Below are 23,865 nucleotides of genomic sequence, written 5' to 3'. Positions count from 1 at the left end.
CTGGGCAATTCCTCCCCCAGCCCAGGCGGAGGCCGAGCGGTGGCTCAGGTTGAGACAGTGGGCAGGGGCGGGGGGCGGCGCTCCGGGCCCATCCCTCGGCCTCGCGGCCGCCGTGTGGGCAGGAGGCAGCCCGCACCGCGTCGGGGAGGAAGGCCGGCAAAGCCTCCCTCCCGCGAGAAAGCTGATCGCAGTTCAGGTGGGGACTTCCTCGGGGCCGTACCTGGCTGGCGCAGAGCATGGGGGCGGCCGGCAGCAGGCGTTTCTGGTCATGGCAGCCCAGAAATGAAAGCCGCGGCGGCCGCCGCCTGTGAGCGCTGCAGCGAGAGCGGCGCCCAGCAAATAAGAAGCAAGTCCTGGACCCGGAGGAGGAGGAGCGGCCGAGCATCTCTCTCCCGCTCCTTCGTGTCCTTTAAATGAGGACTCCCTGCCACCGCCGGAGGTGGATCTGCAGAGCCTGCCTCTCCGCTCCTGACCCCGCGCTTACATCACTAACCTGTGACAGGCACATCTCCACGCCCGGTACCTGCTCCTCCAGCGGCTCCCCGTCCTAGGAGCCTCTTTGTATGCCGCAGACATGGCCAGCCAGCAGGATTCGGGCTTCTTTGAGATCAGTATCAAATATTTACTGAAATCCTGGAGTAATAGTGAGTAATAGAAAATAACCTTTTTTTGTTTGTTTGTTTGCTGGATGTTGCGTAAGGTTCGAGAAATTGAAATCTCTACTGGACACATATGTTTGTGAGCCCAGGAAGTTTTTTTTTTTTTTTTGCTTCCATCTGCTGTGAAAATCAAAATGTCAGAGACTTAACTAGCTTTCCTTAAGTGCAAAGGCTGCAGTGGAATTACAGTAGATTTTGTTTGATTAAATTTTCAAGTGAGATGGCCCTTCAGACTCTGGTGGAGCATTCCTGGCTGCATTTCCTGCCTCGATGTTTATTTGATTTATTCAGGCTGTATCTAAATATTTTGTGAAGTGTGGTTTAATCAGAGGGGTGTGGCAGGGTTTCAGAGTACTTTGTAATTGTTTTATTAGGGTATTGTCTGTAGAAAGAAAAGTACTTAATAGTCCAAAACCTAAGACTCATCCTTTTTGTATACAGAGGCATCTGTAGATTTATTAATCTCTCCCTTGTCCATGTAGATGATGTTCCGAATGCCATTTAATATTTGAATTTTTTAAAAATCTAGATGTTTGCTATAATCCAAATAGCATGCTTTTTTGAAACATAAACAAGTGAGGTTCTGGCCCTAATCATTTATTAGGGTATCAGAATATGATGGCTTCTGAAATTCCATTTCTGACCTACATAAAGATTTTAACCATACGCTAGTTCAAAAAGACAACCTCTAAGCCACTGTGGATCTGGAATCAAATTAAAATGAGGCCTTCAGGTGATCAGCAATGCCTTTTATTTTCTGAACAGTTTAAAAACTAAGTCTTCTGTATTTCACTGACAGCCTTTGTACTTGCTTTGGATAAAAGACTGGCAGGTATTACTGATTTTTAATTGTTTTAAATAAAAAAATTTTCCGAGAAAAATTTGATATTGTTTTAAATGCATACTAATTAACCTACCTGTACTCAAAGAGCTGGTGATTAATTATCTCCTTCACAAATGACCTGTGGCCAAGATTGTTCTTATGTAAACAAAACCTGGGCAGGAGAACCTGTGCCATAATTGCTTTGAGAAAAGAGCCAAAGTACCTTTAGCCTTAAGGTATTCAGGGATATGCATCTCCAAATGATATCTATAGAAACCATTTTTTTCTTCAGGTCATTTTGCACCACTGTATACACTATGGGGCTCATCTGAAGCTGCTTTTTCTACAAGTGGGAAGCCATTTGGGAGTAATACTGTTGCCCAAACAGCATTCTTTTATTTGTTATAGCCATAAACCATTTAACTTGGATTCCTTATTTGTGTAATACTTTACACTCAAGAATGAATCTTCCTTTGTCTATCCACTGTTTCATTAATGAAAAGAATTTGACATACAGGGTTCTTTATAGAGCAGTTTTCCAGTAACAAAAAACTCACTTGTGAGTTTGACATCAGTATGTAGTTTTTAATCATCACTCGATTATTCCAAGGCCAGACTATTTTCTTCCATCAGTTTTTGTCATTGCCCCATTAGATAGAAAATTATATTGTGACAATACTGAGACCAGTGGGATTTCTTTAAAAAATCTCTCTCGCCTTGTCTCTTTTCAAATACCCTTCCTAAACTCCTCTCTCCTCACCCCATCCGCGTACATCAGGAAATCCTTCAAAATGTTGATTTCTACTTTGAGAGTATCTATGACACAATTTTGAATTCTTCCAGTTCATTCAGCAAATATTTATTGAACACCTACTATGTGGCAGGCTATGGGGCTGTAAGAGGTGACTAAGACACAGTCTCTGCCCTACATATTAATTTCTTTATTTCAGAAGAGTGAAGTTGGTGGTTTTCCAGTGCTCCTTTGGAGGTCAGAATGTTTTTTAGTCCTTTCTTGAAAGAGGAAGAGGAAATATACTTTATGTTTATCTTCTGTAAGCTTGTTACAACACTAACCTGCTGACAACCTAGCATAGCTCTCCATGCTACGTTTTACATATTTTCGGTAGCAAAGAGAGAAAGGAATTTGTCTGTGTAGAAGGCAAAGTAGAAAACAGAAGCCCTAGGGCTCAGCCTACTCAGAGTAACCTTGGCTGAGAGGATGCAGCACGGGCAAGCGGCTAATTGTGCTGTGCACGCGCATGCCTGGCCTCACAGGTTTGCCAGGCGAGGATGCCCGCCCACATACCTGAATAGAGAAGCAGCCTCCTAATTATATGGTGGTGCTTATTTACAAAAGTGCAACAATTAAAAAGCAATAAAACAAACTCTATAACTATGGCTGACTGCTTTGCAAGGCATTAGTGAGAGGAAAGATGATTCCATAAGCATTTCCAGGTTAAGGTTTCCATTATTTTTTTTCAAATATGGCACATTGTGGGGAAAATGTAATTTTACATATATATGTCTCCTCCAAAGAGTTAACAAGCCAATTAAATGAACCAGTCACTGCCTGGTGAGACATATTAGCTTTTATTCGGTGTTCGTTTTGGCATTCTCTACTTCACTGGCACGTCCACTCCGTCAGGCTGCCCTTTCATTTGAGTGGAGTTGGGAATTACAATGGCCTTGATCTCTGGAAATAAAATGTCCTGTGTAGACCTCACTGCAGAGGTTTTCCTATCCCCTTGGACACCTGTCTTTTTGCTCTTCCCCACTGTGCAGTGACTCTTGCAGCCACCGCCCCATGGTGTTCATGGCCATGGCGCCCACCTGCCCTTCTCTGTTTAATCTGGACAGCTCAAGGGCTCTCCTTTGGATCAGAACTGCTCCCCAGCTCCCTCTGGCCCCTGAGTGTTCGGGACCTCCACTCAGGATCCACTTTGAGCTCCTCGTCCATCCTCGCTCATGTCGTTTTTCTTCTCCAGCCATGCTTAATCTGCTCACCCTCCTCTGTGTTTAGCTAACTTGCTCCCAAATCCATGCCTGTGGATGCTACAGCCCTCTAATCTGTCTACCTTCACACAGAATGCACAGCCGCAGAGCCAAATGGCCTTGGTTCAGATCTCTAGTTCCTGCGCTTGCTTGTCCTTGAAGAGTTAATTGACCACTCTGTCTCAGTTTCCTCATCTTTAAAATGGGGGCAAAAGTAGTAGGTACCTCATAGAAGAAAATGAAGTATTAAGATTTAAAGCACTTAGCACAATACCTAGCACATTGTAAATGCTCAATAAATGTTAAAAATAATATTAATGTATGCTAAATCTCCCCTCCCTTCTGAACCCACTTAAAATTGGATTTAGGCTATTTCTGCCCTTAGCCTTGGCATCCTCAGTGTATTATTTTGTGAGTAGTCAACACTTACTACACCCCCAGAGAAGGGAACTATGTGAATAGATGTCAAAATTAGTTGCTTGATTTAGGCCATTTTTTTCCAGATTTACTTTTTAACTTTACCCCTTTTTCTACCTCAGCTACTATGAGAATATTCCTACTTTCCCTAAGTTGTATACCTTCTAGAAGCATGGGATTCGGCCTGGAAATGTTCTCAGTGGCAGAAAGTCACCTTGCTCTCTTTGGTTTGCTACAGAAAAAGTTTAGAGTGGATAGTTCCAATCTATTTCCCTGGAAGGAAGGGCTTGCTTTGTATTACTGTGTGGAGCTGGTGTGTGTGTCCCTACGCCAGTCTCAGAGCTCCCAAAGGCTTCCTTGTGCTTCTGTTCACACCAAGAGGCCCAGTGAACATGGGCCTGAAGAATGAAGGTACATTCAGAGTCCATTCAACTCCTTGCTCTTTCCACTCTTTCTAATAACCCTGTGAGTTTATGTATTATCCACATTTTATAGATGAGAAAAAAAAATGAAACTTGCAAAAGTGATTTGCTCAAAGCCAGGACGCTAGTAAGTGCCATAAACCCCTCCCCGAATCCAGCTGATAATTGCATTTTTTTAATCACCCAAAGCACTTAAGTACTCTGTTGGAAATTTAGTGCTTTATAGGTACTTTCACTTTTTGTTGGCTGATGCCTCTGCCAGTTCTTAGTCTCTCCCACCTTCCCTCCCTCTGAAGCGCGCGCGCGCATGTTCGCGCATGTTCTCTCTCTCTCTCTCTCTCTCTCTCTCACCAGTGCTGGAGAGCACCATCCCCTTAGCACAGGCCTGTCTGAGAGATCTGAGTACTCACAAGTCTTCTCCATCATTACTGCAAATAATACATTCGCATAGGCATTTCTGTGCTCTGTGGTCATTTGATTAAACACACACGCACACACACATACATTTTATGAAATAGGATTATAGTGAAAAGGTATATTTCTTCTGTTAGGAATGTTTCATGTAGATTTCCACCCCCCCCCCAGTTTTAAAAGTATATATAAATACATAATTTAAATGACTCCAGTAAATAAAGTAAATAAAAATGTATGTGTGATCTTTGCTTCTTCTAGAATGGTAGTTTGCTTGTATTGCTGAAGTTTCTCTGATGTGTTGTTTTCCTGTTTGGGAAATAGTAGCAAACTCCTAATTATCTTAGCCGTGAGATCAGGGAGAATATTTCCAGAAATAATGGAACTCTATCTATAATTCAGGTATCTCATTTTACCTGATGGCTCTAGCCTGCTCCTCCATAAAACTATTATATCTACAGGATGGGCAGCACAAAAATGATTGAATTTCAACTTCTTTGCCTGCTTTTGCATGCTGCTCGATGAGGTCGCCAATAAGAACTGAAATAGTCAGAAAGGCAAATAATAGTAGGCAAGAAGGAGAGATGGCCCGGATAATTTTACGATCTGGGAACAGCTCAGGATATTAGAAAAAGTTGCCAATGTTTAGATGTTTCAGCTGATATAACATGCAAATATTCTCTTTATTTAAAAGGCATCTGTTCCAAAACATTTTAATACCCATGACTCATTAGTTTTGGATACAGTTCAAGGAATTGAATAGGTTACATATGTCTTGATATCCTATTAGTAACGTCTATATTTTTGAGCTTATGTGATATTTAGAATGAGAAGGTCTCAAATGTGAGTTTGGGCTAATGAGAAATAACATTTTACAGTGTTGGGGGCTGTTCTGCAGATTGACAGGCCCGTATATAAGATTTTTGTGCAGGTTCTGTTGCTGGTACTAAACCTTAAATTTATTTGGTGCCTTTATAGTTTGCTCAGCACCTTCAAGAACATGGCCTCATTTGATGAGTGAGATGCATTGATTATGAAAACTTCTTAAATGCTCCTAGTTTAGGATAAGACTTAATTCTTCCCAAGTTCAGTTTGTGTGATAAGAGATACCTATATGGCATCACGTAGGTATATTTTGTGAGTTTTCAAATCACCTGTAAATGAACAAATAATGATCTTAGTCCATGGTTTTTACCTTTGAATAGGATTTTTAAAAATACAATATAGCATGTTATTTATCACTTAAGAAGTACAGAGGTAAGTCCTTCCAAAAAATATATGTATTAAGATTTTCTGGATTTATTTATACCGTAGCATTTCTCTTGGTCCTCTTTTTTAAACATTTATAATTTTCCACCATGTGGTGCCTTCTGGGAAGCACCTATTATTTGCACACTGCCCCAGTACAGAAGGTTTAGCAACCAACCACTTCCTGGAAACGTGAATGGCATTTGTGGAACAAGATAATACACAGCTTAACCTCATTTTTTTTTCTTACTAATCCCTTTCCTTTGATAGATCCCATTCATCATATTCATTTAAATATTGCTCCATCATAGAACTGTTGGTTACACAAACAAGACAATGCTCTCTGAGCTGAAAGATTGTATCTCTCAGGGTTGGAGGAGCAATGGGAATAGGCTTTTCCATAAGAACATCTACCTTTTAATGATGTATTACACTAAAAATCTTACTACCTGAGCATTAATTTTTCTTGGTTATTGCTCCAACATGCCTTTCTATTTAACAGTGTCAGAGAAGCAAGGCAAACACTGCTCAATACCTGTTTGCTGAACATCGACTGTGCATAAGACACACTTTGTTTTGGGAGCTTCATAAATGTATCACACCTCGATCCTCTATGGAGGCTCTTAGAGCTTCCCTTCCTTCCTGGTTGGATTCAAAATTCAGGTATTTTAATGCAGAAGTTCCCAGGACTTAAAGAAGCATAGGGAGAGGTATCGAATGATGTTTCAGAGACACTGTAGGCTCTAGAGAATCTTATTTGGAAGGATGTCTTTGATAGATTCTGTTGACTTTAACTTTATGGATTTATACTCTCACTACATCAGAGAACAATCTGATACCTGGTGTTTGCAGGCAATGGTCTGTAAGAACACTTTCAAATATTTCTTCTAGCAGATGGCTAAAGGAGGAGAGGAAATGTAAGCTATTTATCCTGGACACTTGACCAGATTTCAGTATATGGAGCAGCAAATATGTCAGACAGGCGTTCTTGACATTAGAAAAATGAGAAGAGGATTGCCATGTTTATCAGAATTTTGCACATGGGGCAAATTTAAAGCCAATTATCCTTTATTTTGAGTGGTTCTTTCACTCTTGAGAATATTTGGGGGACTAAAGAGAAATGGTATGTGTGTGTCTGTGTGAGAGAGAAAGAGGGAGAGAGGGAGACAGATAGAATGAATTATAAATTTCCATAGGTTAAATTTAATGATCAGATACCTCACCTATATTCTTACTAAACTTTCCTCTTTTTCACAGAACATACAATCACAAGCATTGAAATGTTAGTCACCCAAAACTCCAGATGCTAAGCAGCGAAAGTTTATATTCTGCCAGCATATCAGACTCTGTAATGAGTCTGATTTGGTTTAATTCCTTTCTACTGTTTAGTCATTTGATGAGCTGCAGATGGAAATTTAAGCCAAAGCCATAACATTTCAGCTAATACTTTTTATGCTGCTGTAAGAATTTGTTGTCATGTCAATTTAAGGGAGTTGAAATCTTTTTCGAGAAGGCATTCAAATCTACATTAAGTGCTTTTATCAACTCTAATTTGATATACAACTCTGACTGCTTCTGCTGTTCTTAATCAATTGCAAAGTGCAAAGTAGTTTAGTCGTGGAAGACAGCTTTGAAATTCTAGGGTTTCTCAGCTAATGCCACAAGCACAACATTATGGAAATATACAATTAAATTTACGTTAAAATTTTTTTTTTTCCTATACTTAAGAAACACTAGGCTGACTTCTTTGAATTTAGCCTTAAACAGGTAAATATGTATTTTGGCAGTCATGAAAAGGATAGGGTATTAGATTAACTAGGGTGATACTTTAGTAAAATTCCATTGGAATGTTACGTTTATGCAGGAGAGATTCAGCCAATCAATAAAATGGTTTATTATGTAAGAGTCGAATCAATAAAATGCTTCAACTATACACATACAAGATTGGGTTTTTCTTCCCTGTTTTTCAGTTATTTTTCTGTGTGTGACCTTGGTTGTCTCCTTCTCTCACTTCCTTATACGAAGAGAACAAACCTGATGTTTTGTTTCTTACTGATTAGTATGAAGGGTCTAGAATACCTCCGCTGAAAAATGAGGTTTATGTAAACATCGTAATATTTGTCAGTTATTTCTCCTGCACCACCAGGACTGAAGGAGGTCAAGTTGTACATTATTGAACTTGACTGGTAAACAGAGGCTGGATCTCAAGCCTGGATTTCAGAGCTAGGGAAGCTTCTCGCACTAGCTTGCTTTTCAGCATTCTGAATATGAAAACGTTGTCACACTACACAGCCTATCAGATTCTTTCTATTGTTACTTTTTACAGTAAAATGACTGTATATCCAACCCAGTGAATTTGAACAGGGTGTCTCCAATCCGAAGTGTCAGTATTCTTGGTCTGGGCATTTTTTTCCCTACAAAGTGAAATACGGCGTTTATGGAAATTGTTGGCATTTTGGAGGTTTTGTGATATATGATCATACAGCTAAAGGACACTTTCTCAGGTTTTGATAGCTATCACAGTTAAACCATGTTGAAATAAAAAAGATCATAAGGATGCAAGAGGCTACTAAAAAATCTGTCTGAAATGTTGTTGGGTTTGTTATACCATTCACCTTTACTTAGCAGGCTACATGTAGGTAGAAAGCTCTATGACAGCGTTGAGGAACTGAAAAACTAAAAACAAGTTGCTCTAGGTGAATAGATTATCTATGGACTTAGGAAATTGTAAGCGGTTAAATTTTTACAAGAACAACAATTAGAAGACAAATTGCAGGGTTTTTTTTAAAAAAGGCTACTTTTCAATTTTTAGTTTCTGAAAAATACATTTGTAACAAAGCTCCCCTAAAAATGAGGCCTTGCAATTGAATGACAGTGTAGTCTTAGCTATAGCATCACTTGTAGTATTTTAACATCCCCAAAATTAATCTTCTACTTTTCTAGTGAGAAAATTTCAGCTTCCCTAGGGAGTTTTGAGGGCCACACACTGAGTGCTTTGTTTCACTCTCCTCGTGATTTGGTGGTGGCCCTGAGGCCTGTTGTCAGCTTCTCATCCAGCTTGAGAGCTCAAGACAACCTGTCTCCTTTCTGTTTTATTTGACTGAATACAGCTACAAGAAAATGGGAAAATCAGAGACAATTTAGCGTCTTGCCTGATGATTTTGCATTCCATTTCCTAACAACCCCCCAGTGCTTATCTTTATGGGAAACCTAATGCCAGTTCAGGCCAATTGAGCTATCAGTTTTGAAGGTGTTTGAAAACCTGACCCATTTTCGTCTGGCAAGTGAACTACTTTGTTTTTAACTAACAATTTAAAATGGTTGAACTTTAAGAACTATCAAAATTATGAATGATCTTGAAGATTTTATTACTTTTTTTCCTTTTTTAAAAATTCTAATAGATTTAGAGGGTGCAAGTTGAATTCTGTTATATGGATATATTGTATAGTGGTGAAGCTGGACTTCTAGTGTCTAGTACATTTTAAATATCCCCAAATCCCTTTTATCTCTGCTTCTTTTCTTTCTCCTGTTATCTGTTTTTTTTAGCAATCAGTCCTTACTACCGCTTTCTTAGAGTTAGGGGTAGAGCAGTTGAAATTCAAATCATATTTTCTACAATGTCAACTGCTTGAAGGAAGGAAGGAAGGAAGGAGAGAGAGAGAGAGAGAAAGAAAGAAAGAGAGAGAAAGAAAAAAGAAGAAAGAGAAAGAAAAAAGGAAAGAAAGAGAAAAAGAAGGGAAGGGAGGAAGAAAAGAAGGGAGGGAGGGAAGGAAAATACAAATTGGAAAATATTAAAGTAGAATTCTGAAGATCAGTGACTTTCATTTCTAAATCCCTCTGTTATTCATAATTCATTAACATGCTGTTCACAGTTTCAGTGTTATAGTTAATACATAGAACATACTTTTGCCATTTAGTAATTTGAAATGTTTATCATTTTAGGATGGTTTTCCTACAAATAATGGAATAACCTTATAAAGACTGAAGGAATAAAGACTTTTAATTAGTTTGCCCAACCCATAGCCTGGAGATGGGAGGTTCCAGGTGGGTTTAGAAGCTCAAGGACCCAGACCATCCAATCTTTTAACTTGTCACTGCATGATCACAAGATGACCACCTCAGTTCCAAATATCTTTGCTTCACTTATGTGTCAGGCAGGAAGGCAGCCCAGGTCAGGGCTTTCTTCTAAAAAGAAGATTTTGATGAAGCCCCGAGAAAACTTCCTCTTGCATCCTTCTGATAGGAATTGGGTCAGATGCCTACCCTTAGACCAGTTGAATGGAATTGTCAAGTTGACTTAGACAAATCATGGTTTGTACCCTGGCGTGGGGCTGGGTCCCCCTTCTGTGGAACTGAACAAAACAGATTCTTTTACCAAGGAAGAAGGGTAGCCAACCAATGGTGAGTGCCATAAAATAGAAACTGTACAATAGTAGATGGCTATTCATAACTCACCACCCGTTGTTATACAACATTGCATTAAAGGCAGTATTGGTAGATGATATGTATAAGCCCTAGTAAAATGTCAAGGGCTGTGTTGAATGCTTTGCATGCATCATTTCCTCTAATCTTCACCATGACACTGTTTTACACATGGGGGAAGATGAAGGAACTGTTTGTAAGTGGTAGAACTAGAATTCAAACCTCTGCTCTAGGATAAACACTAAACTATGCTGCTTCTCCTCATTATTTGCAAGATAAAGATACTGGATAACAGTAGGTGAAATTGATGAACCTCAGGTAGGAGCAGAATTATATTGACATACACTCTCTAGTAAGGTACCACAGTGGTAATTGTCAAAGAGCGATAGAAAAGCATTTTGAGAGTACCCAAAATAAAAATTCTGTATCTCTTTGCCTCCAGTTTCAGAAAAAGGAGCATTTCCTGATGTTTTCTTTCTTATGTCCGCTCAAAAAGAAATGGAGTCATCAAATCCTATTGAGGTAAATACCATGTTGTAGATGAAAAAAACAAATGCTAATAAATAAATAAGAGGCTTTCCCAAGGGAGTGCGTCAGTAAGTGATGGTGCCCAGATCTGATCTGCTCTGGCTCCAGAGCCTCTCTTGTTGGCAGCCCAGCAAGGGCCAGCCCTACCCGCCTTCTCTGCTCCTTTCCCACCAGAACGTCTGCAAAAGCCAGGTGCTCACTTGCTTGGTCTTGAGTGCAAGCTTGCAACTGTGATCCAGCTGCTGGGGAACTTCTGGAAGTTTTTCTTCCTGAAAATAGGAGGAATGCATCTTTTGCCACCCTGATTTACTTGGTACTTCCAGCCTTTGGACACAGTTTGTATAGGTAGCTGGGAAAAAAACCACAAAATTCTAATATCCTGAGATGATTTTAAGCTGAACATGAGTGAAGTTTCTGGCCTTAAAAAGAGTGTCAAGTGAAAGAGATCCACATAAATCAATAATTGCAGTAAAATATGACCAATAATCGACCCCATGAAACATTAATTCTGAATATGTGAATAAGAGTAACTATTGTTTGTACATTAAATATTACCCACTGGCCCCTAAGGCCAGATTTTCCCTACTCTTTTCCTGTGTTATTGATACACATCTCCAAAATGGGATCTTTTCTCACCAACCTGGTGAAGCTACGACCTCATCTGTCTTCTGCAGGACCCTTACTGGGCTCAGCTTCCTCACCATAAATGCTGAATTTCACTATTAGTCAGTCCTAGGCAAGAAACTAGAGTTCTTTTCAACCCTTCATTGTTGTTCATCCAAATGACTGCTAAAGCTTGTCATGTTTTCTACCCTAATGACATTTCCCACATCTGGCTCTTCGTCACCATCACCTCGGCCAGGGCCTGGTTCCAGGTCTTCATCGCCTCCCATCTGGAGCACTCACAGCTCCTCCTCGAGAGCTGTTTGCTGTCACTGCCTTTCCAGGACAACCTAGTGCTTCTCACAGCTTCGAACGTTGATTTTCACCTTTACTCTTGTGATTGTGCATCAGCTTCCGTAGGCAGGGATCGCACGACAAATACTTTTGATGTTGATGGTTGGGAGAACACTGAATAATTAAAGTATTATTGTGAACTGGAAGTCATGATCTGAATTAATTTCACTGATGATACATACCCAACCATTTGTTTAGGTAGGTTCAGGAGTTCCCTGAGGTGCAGAAATGAGCCCAGTCCCTGACCCACAGTCTGTAATCTACATACCAATAATGTCCTCAAAGCATTAGGCATAGTCACTGGCCGGGGATGGGGTGGGAGTACTACTGTAGTGCTGCAAACACAGTTGAAGGTGAAAGAAATGACATCCACTACTCTGTATTTTTATGCTGGTGAGATTTAAACAACCTGGATTTGACAAGGCATTGTGTAGAAATTGAGGGAAAGCTTGCCTAAAGTTAAGTAAGACCAAAAGCTAAGTATGTTTGTCTGGTTAATATATTAATGAGCTCAGGCAGAGGATATAACTGCTCATGAAGAATACACACTCCAATGATGGAAGACCCACTCAACAATTCTCAAGTGTCCCTCGTACACAAAACAACAGCCATCAAACTGGCCCAATGAGCTCATTAAATATCATATTGTTCTGCCAGACAAGGCCCTTGTTTTAGGGAGTGACTAAGAGACTGTCACTTCTTGGGCCAGGAGAGTAAAAATGCTCTTTGGGCTCTGAGAAAAGGATAGAGATAAATTGTTGATACTGTTCGTAGGACATCCCTCCCCATTTCAGTCTGTGTGTGATGGGGCTGTGTTTTATATTGAAAGATGACTACTCAGTTGATTTATTCAGCTCAGTGTTTTCATAAAGTTCTTGCTGTTGACCCGCACAGGGAGAGAAGGTTAGAATGCCTTTTGTGGACAGTGTTAAATCAATGCCAAAAGATCTACCCTTGCCTGCTGCTGCTGGGGCTGGCAGAGTTACGTGAGCTAAGAGCTCGAGTCCAAGCCTCCATCTCCTCCACTTTAAGTGGAAAGTTAACAAAGTCCGGAAGAGTCAGCCAGGAGTATCATCCCGTTTGGGTTATTTGCTTTTATTTTTTTCCTGTTGAAAACAGAAGTGAATCACAGTCTTCACTGAGCCCTGCTGCAGAGGAAAATGATGCAACACTGGTCACGTGGCTCAGAGAAGAAAGGTCCATTGTGCAAACCTAGTTCTTCATTGTGTTTCCATGTAAGGAGAGTTCAATACCCACACTGGCAAGCAACACAAAATGTGGGTCTTAATCTTGGACCCTTCTCTACGTGGAGAAGCCATGATGTTTTAGTTTGTTTTTGTCTTTCTCTCTCTGTCTTTTTTCTAACCACTAGATTTATTAATTTTTATTGTAATACAAAATATGGGAAGAATTTATTTAGCCTCATTTGAGTTACTTTTTACCAAACAAGAGTTTTTCTATATGATTTGGGACAGTTACGAACATGTGCTTTGCCTCAGCCACATATTTGCTATGTGACCTTGAATAAGAAAAATTCTGATTCTGAATAAAGGTACTAATGTAATAAAAAGAGATTCTAGATGATATATATGTTTTTATACATATACATTTTTAAATGCATGATATCTATATAATCGTATATATCTCTATAAATATGTATATGTATATCTACTCATAGAGCCATAATTGAGTTAATATTTATGAAGTATTTAGTATACTCACTATTGTAATTGCTTAATAAATGGTAGCCATTATTATTATTAATCCACTTAATTAATGCCTATCTAAATCCCTTTGTGAGTTAATGGTTTTGTCATGTTTGCTTATTGCCAAGACAATATGACCAGGAACTGAAGAGTCCTGGAGCCTTTCTGTGACAACTCCTTGACTTGGTGATGTAAACTTTACCATTCCCTAGGGAGGACATTTGCTAGGAAGGTATGTTTCTGGAACTTCAGAAAATAAACCATCTGCAGATGTCCAAGATGGAATACCTTCCTTCTAAATTCAGAGTTGTGTATAGTGACTGACAACGTAGCAAGGATCAGTATATGCTACAGTCTCGGCCTTTTCTGTGAGCATCGCATGAATTAAACCTGCAGCATGAGCTTTTTGGACCTATATATGAGTGTCACCTTCAGAGTGAAATCTTCTCTGACTTACCCACTTCCACTTCCCCTGTTCTTTCTACATACTTCCATTGTAGCATTGGTAATATTGTTGCATAACTGTGCTCTGCCTGTCTAAGTCCCTCCTGGGCTGAGAATTAACCATCTTTTCATTTCTATACTTTTCAGCACATTTTAGGGCACATTGGCCCTTGTTAATAATCTGTTAAATGTTGACTGAGTGAATAAAATTATTTGGGTGGGTATGGGAGATTTATGGCCAAACTTAACTAGCGTTTATCCCATCAGTGGATCAGTAGCCAGCAAGCAATAACAAATGTCTCTTGAGGTCTTTCTACCTTTTACTACAAGCAGGAACTCAACACCAAAGCTCAGCTATAAAGTCTCTTTCCTCTGTAACACTCACCTGGTTTTTTGTTTATTGGTTTTATTGGATTCAACAAACTAAATTGTACCATTGTGTTCACAGAACTCTGGGCAGATGTGTCCGTGAAACTCAAAATGAAGTTAGAGTGAAACAATTTTTTATTTGTGTAATGATCAGCCAACTTGAGAAAATATTTTGAGATAGATTTTTTTTGTTGGTTTGTTTATTTTTAAATCAGTACTGTCAAGGGTTGCTCTTTGTAAAAATATTAACTTTTTCCTACATTTACCTGAATGTAATTTAAGTTACAAGGATTTAATTTAACTTTGCTTTTAAACCTTCCAGCAACTTTTGCCAAATTGGAAGGAAACCATGTTCAGTAAAATCTACTGAGCTAATTTAATTCTTTATTGATCAAGGTCTTTTCCCATGTGGAGAATGCTGCTGCTTCATATTTATTTGGAGAAAGTGATTGCCTTACCAGAAAAAATAAAATTCTAAACGCAAAGATTTTATCATGATGATTAAGGTGCATCTACTCCAACAGCAGCCCAAATCTGGCATGCCTGAACAAGCTTCAGGAAGTGCCTGAGAGTGAATCACAGTCCTCCCTTTTCCTTCTTATCAATTATTAAACACTTACATATGTAGGGCACTGTGGTAGATAGAGTCCACAGTGACCAGCAGGCCCAGCACTTCCCTTCTATGGGCATCACGATCAAAGATAGCCTACTTTGATGGAAGGGGAGATGTAAGGAAGTTACAGAGAGAACAAAAATGCTGGTTAAACAAATGTTCTGCTTGTGCCAGGCATTGTGCTGGGACTTGGGATACTGACCTAAATAATCACTCAGAGAAGGAAGTGACTCATCATTTTAAGAGGGAGGGAAGAGGCTAAGGAATAGTTCTACAGAGGCTGTGACATTTGAACTTGAAGAATGCTGCAGAGAAAAGGCGAAAGGGCAGAGGGCAGAGCATGAGCACTTGCAGGTAGGTAGCAAAGTGCCTGAGCAGTTCAGGGATTGACAACTAGATCCCGAGGTCCCTGAAGGAAGTGACAGAGGTACGCAAGGCAAGTTGGGTCAGATGACGAGAAGCATTGAAGGACCTGCTGAAGGGTCCAGGCTTATCCTGAAAGCAGCAGGCAGCCCTGTAGGTTTCTAGGCAAGGAGCGGCATGACCACATCCCAGCAAACTCTGGGAGTCTTGACTGAAAGTGGGGGTAGGGAGAATCACTGCCAGGATGACCCAGGAAAGAGACGACAAGGATTCGAAGTAAAGTAGTAGCAGAGCAGTCGGAGAGGAGGGAACAGATTCAAGCCAATTAATTGTCTGGGATAGAATTGCCAGGGTTTGGTATCTTCCTTGGATCCAGCCTGAGTTTCATTTTAATGTACGATAGAAACATGTATAATTATGTAGCTCATACAAGCTGCTTTTTAAAAAAAATAGAGATAGAAGCAATTATTTGAAGAAGAGTGTATTGAAATTATACTCCGAATAGAAAATATACTCTTTAAATAGAATATTTGTGTTGAGGGTAAAAGGTGATGGTAGAGTTATCTTTTGACAATACTCAATTGATTGAATGCACCAGAATAACAGAGGGGAGTTTTGCAGCTGCTGTGTACAGGCCCTATTATATTCATTTCTTGGTTATTTCCAGGTTGTAGGAAAATAACCTTTGTTTGATTTTGTTTTTCAATGAAATGTAAAATTTAGGTGACCAAATGACTTTGAAACATTTAAATTCAAATAAGTATAATACCTAATGAATGCAGCCTAGCTTGCTGGGTTACTTTGGGATAGTTTTAGGGTGTCAATTCACATAATTTGCCTAACCACTTTTTACGTATGACAATCTCCCAGAAAAAAATGTAGGATAATTTTCACAGAAAACCAAGGCATCATGAAGGTCTCAAAGATAACACCTCTTGGCCGGGCGCGGTGGCTCACACCTATAATCCTAGCACTCTGGGAGGCCGAGGTGGGCGGATTGTTTGAGCTCAGGAGTTCGAGACCAGCCTGAGCAAGAGCGAGACCCCACCTCTACTAAAAATAGAAAGAAATTATATGGACAGCTAAAAATATATATAGAAAAAATTAGCCGGGCATGGTGGCGCATGCCTGTAGTCCCAGCTACTCGGGAGGCTGAGACAGGAGGATCGCTTGAGCTCAGGAGTTTGAGGTTGCTGTGAGCTAGGCTGACGCCACGGCACTCACTCTAGCCTGGGCAACAGAGTGAGACTCTGTCTCAAAAAAAAAAAAAAAAAAAAACACCTCTTAAGAAACATGTTCAAGATGATCTCTGTCAGTGCTTTTATTGCATTCATAGTTATCCATAGTTCGGTCCTATTGTGACACACAAGCATTATCAGTTATTTCACCTTTCTTTCTACATTCTAGGGAGAGCAGTGTGTTTTCCTGGACCATGCATAAATCACTCTAGGAGAAAATGTCTCCTAGTCTTAGGTGAATTTATGAAAGCACATTTTTCTGTAGTTTTATGCCAATTCAAACTCCATCCCATTTGGCTTAGTTGAATCAGATTCTACCAATGCCTCCTCCCTGCCCTTACGTGAGGAAGCTTTTGGAAGTTGTGTTAACTTTTATGGGCTGCCAGGGCATGACAGTAACTACTTCAGAATTCCACAGAGTGCTTTGGTAACAATTATTAAGTAATGGCATCACATAAAAAAGTAAGGCAGAGATGCACCTAACTCCTCACAATAATACAACAGATTATAAACCTTATACCTATATTATCTTGTGTGCTCTCAATTCCCTGAATGAATATTACTAAATAAAGAGACTTAAAATTAATTTTTAATTATACATCTGCCACATACAGCATTTTAGGAAGATGTGTCAACATGATATATCAGCATGTCAGTAGACTCTGAAAAAGCAACTTAATGAGGATTATTCAGAGACAAACTTATAGCAATACAGTTGAGAACAGAGATAATAATTTAAACTGAAAGGTGATACAGCAATAAAACTCCAGTCATGTGGATACATATTTAATTATTTCCATCTCCTTCTGATTTGGGAGCTCAAAATTATTTCATCCCAGGATGTAGTTGGATGAGGAAAATAACGGTTGCCCTTTTATTTGCTTAAGGGAGGCTTTGTGGTACAAGTGGGATTTTTAAAAGGTCTTTGAAGGAGAAGATGGGTTGGCAGGATTGAGGGAAAAGACAAGTCAAGCAAAAAGTGTGTCGCTGGGAGAGGAAGAGGCAGAGGAAGGGAGTGGTGACACGGCTGGCAAGAGCAGATGGAAGGGAACTAAAGAACTACCTACCGGAATGAAAAGAAGCCCAGCAAAAAACCATCCAGACATTTGCCAGTTTAACTTTCTGCTTAAACATTGAGCTCGTTTTCCCCAGTGCTTGAACTACTCCTGAGTTTCCAGATGGGTGTTAACTGTGTGAGACCACGACACTGTATGGACATGATATGTGAATGATTCTGTTGCAGTAGTAGAAGTCAAAATAGTGCTTGTGCCTGTTTTGCTAATGCAGGTTTGTATTAGGAAGTCACAATTCTTCAATACAATTTTAACAGCATTTCTTCTCACATAGATGTGGTTTCAGAAGATTAAAGATTTAAACAAATCAACTAATATTCATTGAGGTTCCACTGTGTACAAAACAGTGCAGCAGAAGCCATGGGGAACTGCAAAGTGTGAGATGCTTTCCACAAAGAAGCAGGCAAGGTGGAAATCTGTGGGATAGTTGGTAGGAATTAGGATGGTAGCATAGGAGCTGGCATAAGTCAATGTGTGATCACTGGTAATGTGGATGGTATATAGTTAGCGCTGAAGGAGGATTAAGACGTTAAAAATCCATTCCCTGGTCAGTTTCATATTTTTGGTTTTATATAGATTTGGATGCCATGTGGGAGTATTTAAGATCAGAAATCTCTTTTATGGTGTTTTTGCTTCTCAACTTCTAGGAGACAATCTGGTATAGTAGAAAGAGTACAGACTTCTGAGCTAGAAAAGCTGTATTCTAGTTCATTTCCCTGGCATTTATCGGGTGCACCATCTTGAACAAGTTACATTAGTGTCTCTCCTAGAGTGAGGATGAAGGTAACCACCTCCCAGTCTCGTCCAACCTGATAACTTTTTGAAGTGATTAATAAATGTTATTGAATCAGTAAATCAATATTTTAATCACTTATTTGTGAATACATATGGCTACATGCATTTTGCTTATTCATAAATACACAACACTGTGGTTTCTCATGTTTCTCATGGTTTCTCATGTTTATCTGCAAAAATTGTTCCCATATCTGAGCTTTATAACCAGTACTTTGGTCTAGAACAGTGTGCCCATGGAAATATAATGTCAGATACACATGTAATTCTAAGTTTTTTAGTAGCCACATTAAAAAGAGCTTAAAAACATTTGGAATTAATTTTAATTATTTTACCTAATCCAACATTTTGAAAATATCATTTCAATATGTGGTCAGCATAAAAACTATTAATGAAATATTTTGTATTCTATTTTTTGAGGAATAATTCTTCAAAACCCAGAGGGTATTTTACACCACCAGCATATCTAAATTTGAACACCAAATTTATCAAAAACACTTGATCTGTGTTTAAATTTAATAGCAATTGAAAAAGTAGTCTTAGATATGCAAATTATTCCAAACATGCTTACAATACTTCCAATAACTGAATCAAATATCAGTTTTAAAATTTGAATTTAAATTAATTACATTAAAGATAAAAATTCAGTTCCTTTGCTGCACTGGCCAAATTTCAAGTGCTTATTAGCTATATGTGGCTAGTAGCTACTTTATTAGACAACACAAGTAGAATTATTTCTAATCGTTTTTTCAGGAAGTCTCAGACTTTTAGGCATTAGAATCATTTTGTAATATAAAATAACGACATTCTAAGTCTGGATTTCATTTTGGGAGTTGCCTCTTACTGACTAGGCTTAGTAATGACTTCTGACACTAACCTCTCATTCTGCTTGCTAGATTTATGAGCTGTCCTGTGAATGAAGCTCTCTAGGTTAGCCTAAAGAATATATAGTTACTTCTACAATGCTCAGAACAATTGCTGTTTTTCCATAGTATGCATCTGACTTCATCATCTTTGCAGATGAATAGTCTGGATGTCAGGCTGTGTTACTTGTCCAAGGTCCCACAGCTAGTTAGTGGCAGAACATGGACTTACAGGTCCATGGTGCCACGGAGTTCATATTTTGTCTCATTTACATGCAGGTGAGTCACTGATGCCCTGCTTTGGACACTTAGAGTCTTACCTGAAGGAAGACCCTTTTCTGGGACATATTTTTTAATTCTCAAAAATATCATCAACCCAAAATGCAAGGTGGAATTTGGAGAAAAACATGAGATAGACTGGGTTGTCTCAAAAATCCTTCTTGGGCAGAACAGGATCGTGGGCAGAGGGTGGTGGGGAAAGAGGCCTCCTTAGTGGTAAAAGACTGTGTGGTTCTGTGCCTTCTCCTGGCTCCTCTACTGCACTTGTAAAGACAACAAAAACAAAAGTTATTGTGTTGTCCCCAAAATAGTGGTGCTCTTACTATGCACATATCTATGTAAAAATTTCTTTTTTTGGATTTGCTTCTAAATAAAACCAGTAAAAGTGATTCATAAGCACTGGGTGTTGATGGATATGGTATACTTAGCTGAATGGCTCCCTAAGATTCAGAGTATCCAGCTGGTAGACACTGTTGGAGTCTATATCCAGTCTTAATGACTGGTAAGTCTTAGACAGGTAAGTCTTAATGACTGGATAAAGAAAAAAATGAACTAATTCCCTGAGCTCCCAGCTTTAACCGTTTCATCAGAATTTATACACCTTATAGAAAAGGTTAATGTTTTAAGAACCAATCAAAACTTTCAAATTCAGTGTAAAAGATGCTTCCTTAGATGCAAATAGTTTACTGTTATCTTAACTGTGCCTGGACTTTAGTGAAAAAGTCAATCAGAACTGAACTCCCACTGTCAGGTTAATTTCATTAAGTATTTAGGTGTTTTAAAGGAAAATATGAAAATCTTGTAAAAGTTTTTATCTTTTACTGATGACAGGGTATCATACTGAACACATCCCTTTTTTGTTCTGTTCAGCTATTTGAGAAATGTCCTTAGGGACTGTTAAGCAGTTCCAGGAGGTATACTCTAAACCAAATGCTACTGCCTGCCTTTGTTGTTATTGTCATTAATTGTGTAAATACTTTTTAGAATTCATGCATTTATCAAGTGATCATTTTTTATATCTTGCCTTTTGATTTTCTGCGTCCAATTTGCTGAGGGTTTAAAAACTAGACAAAAAAGCTTGCTTGACTTGTATGTAAGTACGAGTTAGGCTTGGAGTGAGAACTTGCATTAGCCTTTGTATAGAAATTCGTACATAATTTTCTGACACTTATTTGGGGCAGAAAAATGGAACCTGTGAGGCTGTTTAAAAGTTAGAAACACATTAAGGACAGCATAAGCAAACTGCAAGGTTTTTTTGGTTTACTTCCTGATTCTTCATTATGTTTTGAGTTGTAGATATAAGGTAACCAGCTAGAGAGCTCTGTTCAAGATGGTGACTATTTTAAACTACTCTGTGCATTCCTCTGCCTGGGGAGACAGTTCGCTAGATACTCTATTATCATTTATTAATAAATATTCCCAAGGGCGAGCAGTAGCTTCCAAACCTGGCTACATTTCAGAATCACTTAGGGAAACTTTTTAAAAAGACAGATTTTAGCCTTGCCAGGGATTCAGATTTTATAGATCTTCCTGAGGCCCTGGAATCTGTACTTTTTATAAAGCTCCCCAGCTTTGAGTAAACTTTGGGTTTTTGTCAGACCCCTCTCCAAAAAATAAATGAATTAAACTCAAGAAACAAGATCAGTGCAATGGTGTACCTCTCCAAATGATGTGATGAAAAGACTGGGAGCAAGGGAAACATCAAGTTATGAGTTGCACATATAGTTATAGAAGTGGAAGATGTCTATAAGCTGATTAATGGAAATCACCAGACAAAACTTTTTGGAGAAAACGTGTTTAGAGAGTATTTCTAACACATTTAAGTTCTTTAACTTCTCATTAACATAGAATCCCTTCTGATCTTCCTCCCTGAGGTTGGGTTTAAGTGCACCTGATAGTATACTAGCAGATGAGTGATCCTTGGAGCCTCTATGCAGGTTCAGAAGTCTGTACCTAACAGTGTCACACACCTGGTTGGTAGAACACTTCCTTACCAGCAGCTTGGTTCCAGAGGCACCGCCCGTGCCAGAACAAACCAGTATTTTCCTAGAAGCCCTCCTAGTAAACATTTTCAGGTTGCATTTGTTTGCCGGATGTCTTTTGGTAATAATATGCTTGACAAATGCTACCTACAACTGGAAGCCTGTTTGATAGCCAGTACATCCCAGCACAATGACACATGAAGTTTTATGGGTCTCTGCCTTTGTTATGGTTTCCACAGGGAAGAGGCAAGGCTACAGGTGATGTTTGCTTATGTTGTGTTCAATTTGGTTCCTACCTTAAGACAGCTTCAGAGGTTTCTTGTCTCTTAGAGATTTGTTAATGCAAGTGAATGAATATATTCTGTACTATGTTATGTTATAGAAAAATAATGAAAAGCTATAATCCTTTTGACACTGACATTTATTGTTAATTGCCATATTTCTGTGAAAATATTTTAACTCTTGTATTTACTGAATTTCTAGGAAGACTAACATGTATGTGATGCTAAAATATAATCATTTTATTATTGAAATATTTTATCAAATATATCACGAACTTGTTCTAAAACCTCAGTGTAGAGAAATCTTGAGTTATAAGACCAATGATGAAAAAAGTGGTAAGAATCATCATCAGCTTACATCTGTTCTCATTTTAGAGCTTTGAATGATGTAGGTAGTGTTACAATATGATCATTTTAAATGTTGAATTTTTCTTCAAGCTGGAAAATATTTCTTGAGTCGGTTTCCCAAGGGTATTTCTTGCTTCCCATAATATAACAGAGTGGGTAGACTGCACAGTAAGTGTAGAATCCAGTAGGCTACATTTAATGAGAGTAGTTATATGATCTGTTAACCTTCATGCTGATAAGTAGCTGTCAGTTGGCCAGTAGCCTAGGAACACTCCTTTAGCTAGGTGAGCTAAACACACAGGAACTTTCTGGCAACTTCAAAGCCTGTGAAGGTAGAAGCATTGGGTTTGACTTTTCATTTGCACTTAATAATATTTGTAATCATGCTACCAGGCCACATGGAGGCAGAAAGGACATTTTTATGAATATTAGATTAACTGTTAAAGAAAAAATATCATCAGGTTTAAAGTCATTGGTTCAATAAATATTTGAGGGTCATTATGGAACTATCAATTAAACAAGCCAATAATCCAGTTTATTTTTTTTAATTTAGATTACATTAATATAGTTTAAAATACATGACATTTATTTACAATCATTGGGGAATAGTCTATAAGTAAACTTTTCCCAATCATGAAGCTTATCTCTTGAAATGTCAAAACATTTCAATTAATCATTTTGAATAGAGTTCTTTGTAAACTATATTTTACTTTTCTCTATATGTATCTGTGGTATATAGAATGTCACCATAATTTAATCATGTCTAAATGAATTCAGATCATCACCAAATATATGAGTTATTAGAGATTCTATATTATATGGATACCTTCAGGGTTTTTGAAATGTGAAGGGCTATTTCTTTTTATACTAAAATATCCTTAGGCTGCTAGCCTTTGTAAGTCTTATGTCTGCTTTTTGTTGTTGTTTTCTGATTTTCTATCAATAGCAATCGTCAGCTGACAGCTGTCACTTATTAATACTGTTAGTATGCCTGACTTTAGGAGCCTTCACCTATTGATGATTTGTTGCTTTTAACCTAACACATATGAGGGGAGATGGCCAGAATTATGTTTAATTTAGGGCAAAGTCAGCTCTCAGTGGGGATGGACCAGGTGAGATGGCGGACATCAAAAGTGACTACGCTCTGGAATTCAGCTAGGTTTTGGATATGTGAAATTTCTGGTTAGAAAACAAGTAGATTATTTGGAGGCAACTCTTAAATGTATACAAAGACAAGTACTCTAATGCTGCGGTCCCCAATCCCTGGGCTGTGGACCGGTGGCCTGGGCCTCAGAGCTCCACCAGCTGCTGCCCATGGAAAAATTGTCTTCATGAAACCCGTCCCTGGTGCCACAAAGGTTGGGGATTGCTGCTCTAATGTTACCATTGTTTAGAAGTCTCAATTCATATTAAGGAAAGTACTAGAATAAAAATTAATAAATGTAGTCTGATAAACCTGTATCTGAATGACCTTGGGCAATCTTAGTTTTATTCTTTTTCATCAACTCTAAAATGAAAATGATAATGTCTGCCTTATAAGATTACTACAAGAACTCGATGAAATAATACCTGGAGTGCCTAACATGGGATCTGGATCGCGTTCAGTGCCCCCATAAATGTTAGCTCCCTTTTCTA

General features: G+C 38.8%; 1 protein-coding gene across 3 annotated transcripts in view; it reads left to right on the top strand.

The window, feature by feature from the left end:
• Positions 1-23,865, top strand: part of FRY (FRY microtubule binding protein) — a 398,737-nt gene that overhangs the window by 168,215 nt on the left and 206,657 nt on the right. For 2 of the 3 annotated variants that reach the window (XM_069467739.1, XM_069467737.1), the window contains exon 1: positions 132-644. The exons of the other annotated variant lie outside the window; for it this stretch is intronic. In XM_069467739.1, coding sequence (XP_069323840.1) covers positions 575-644 — 70 coding nt within the window. In that variant the 5' untranslated portion in view covers positions 132-574. Of the gene's footprint in view, positions 1-131; positions 645-23,865 lie in introns of those variants that run through there. 3 annotated transcript variants of the gene reach the window in all.

Source organism: Eulemur rufifrons, chromosome 4 (assembly GCF_041146395.1).
Source record: "Eulemur rufifrons isolate Redbay chromosome 4, OSU_ERuf_1, whole genome shotgun sequence".
Lineage (NCBI taxonomy): Eukaryota > Metazoa > Chordata > Mammalia > Primates > Lemuridae > Eulemur > Eulemur rufifrons.
This window is presented reverse-complemented; position numbering and strand designations above follow the sequence as displayed.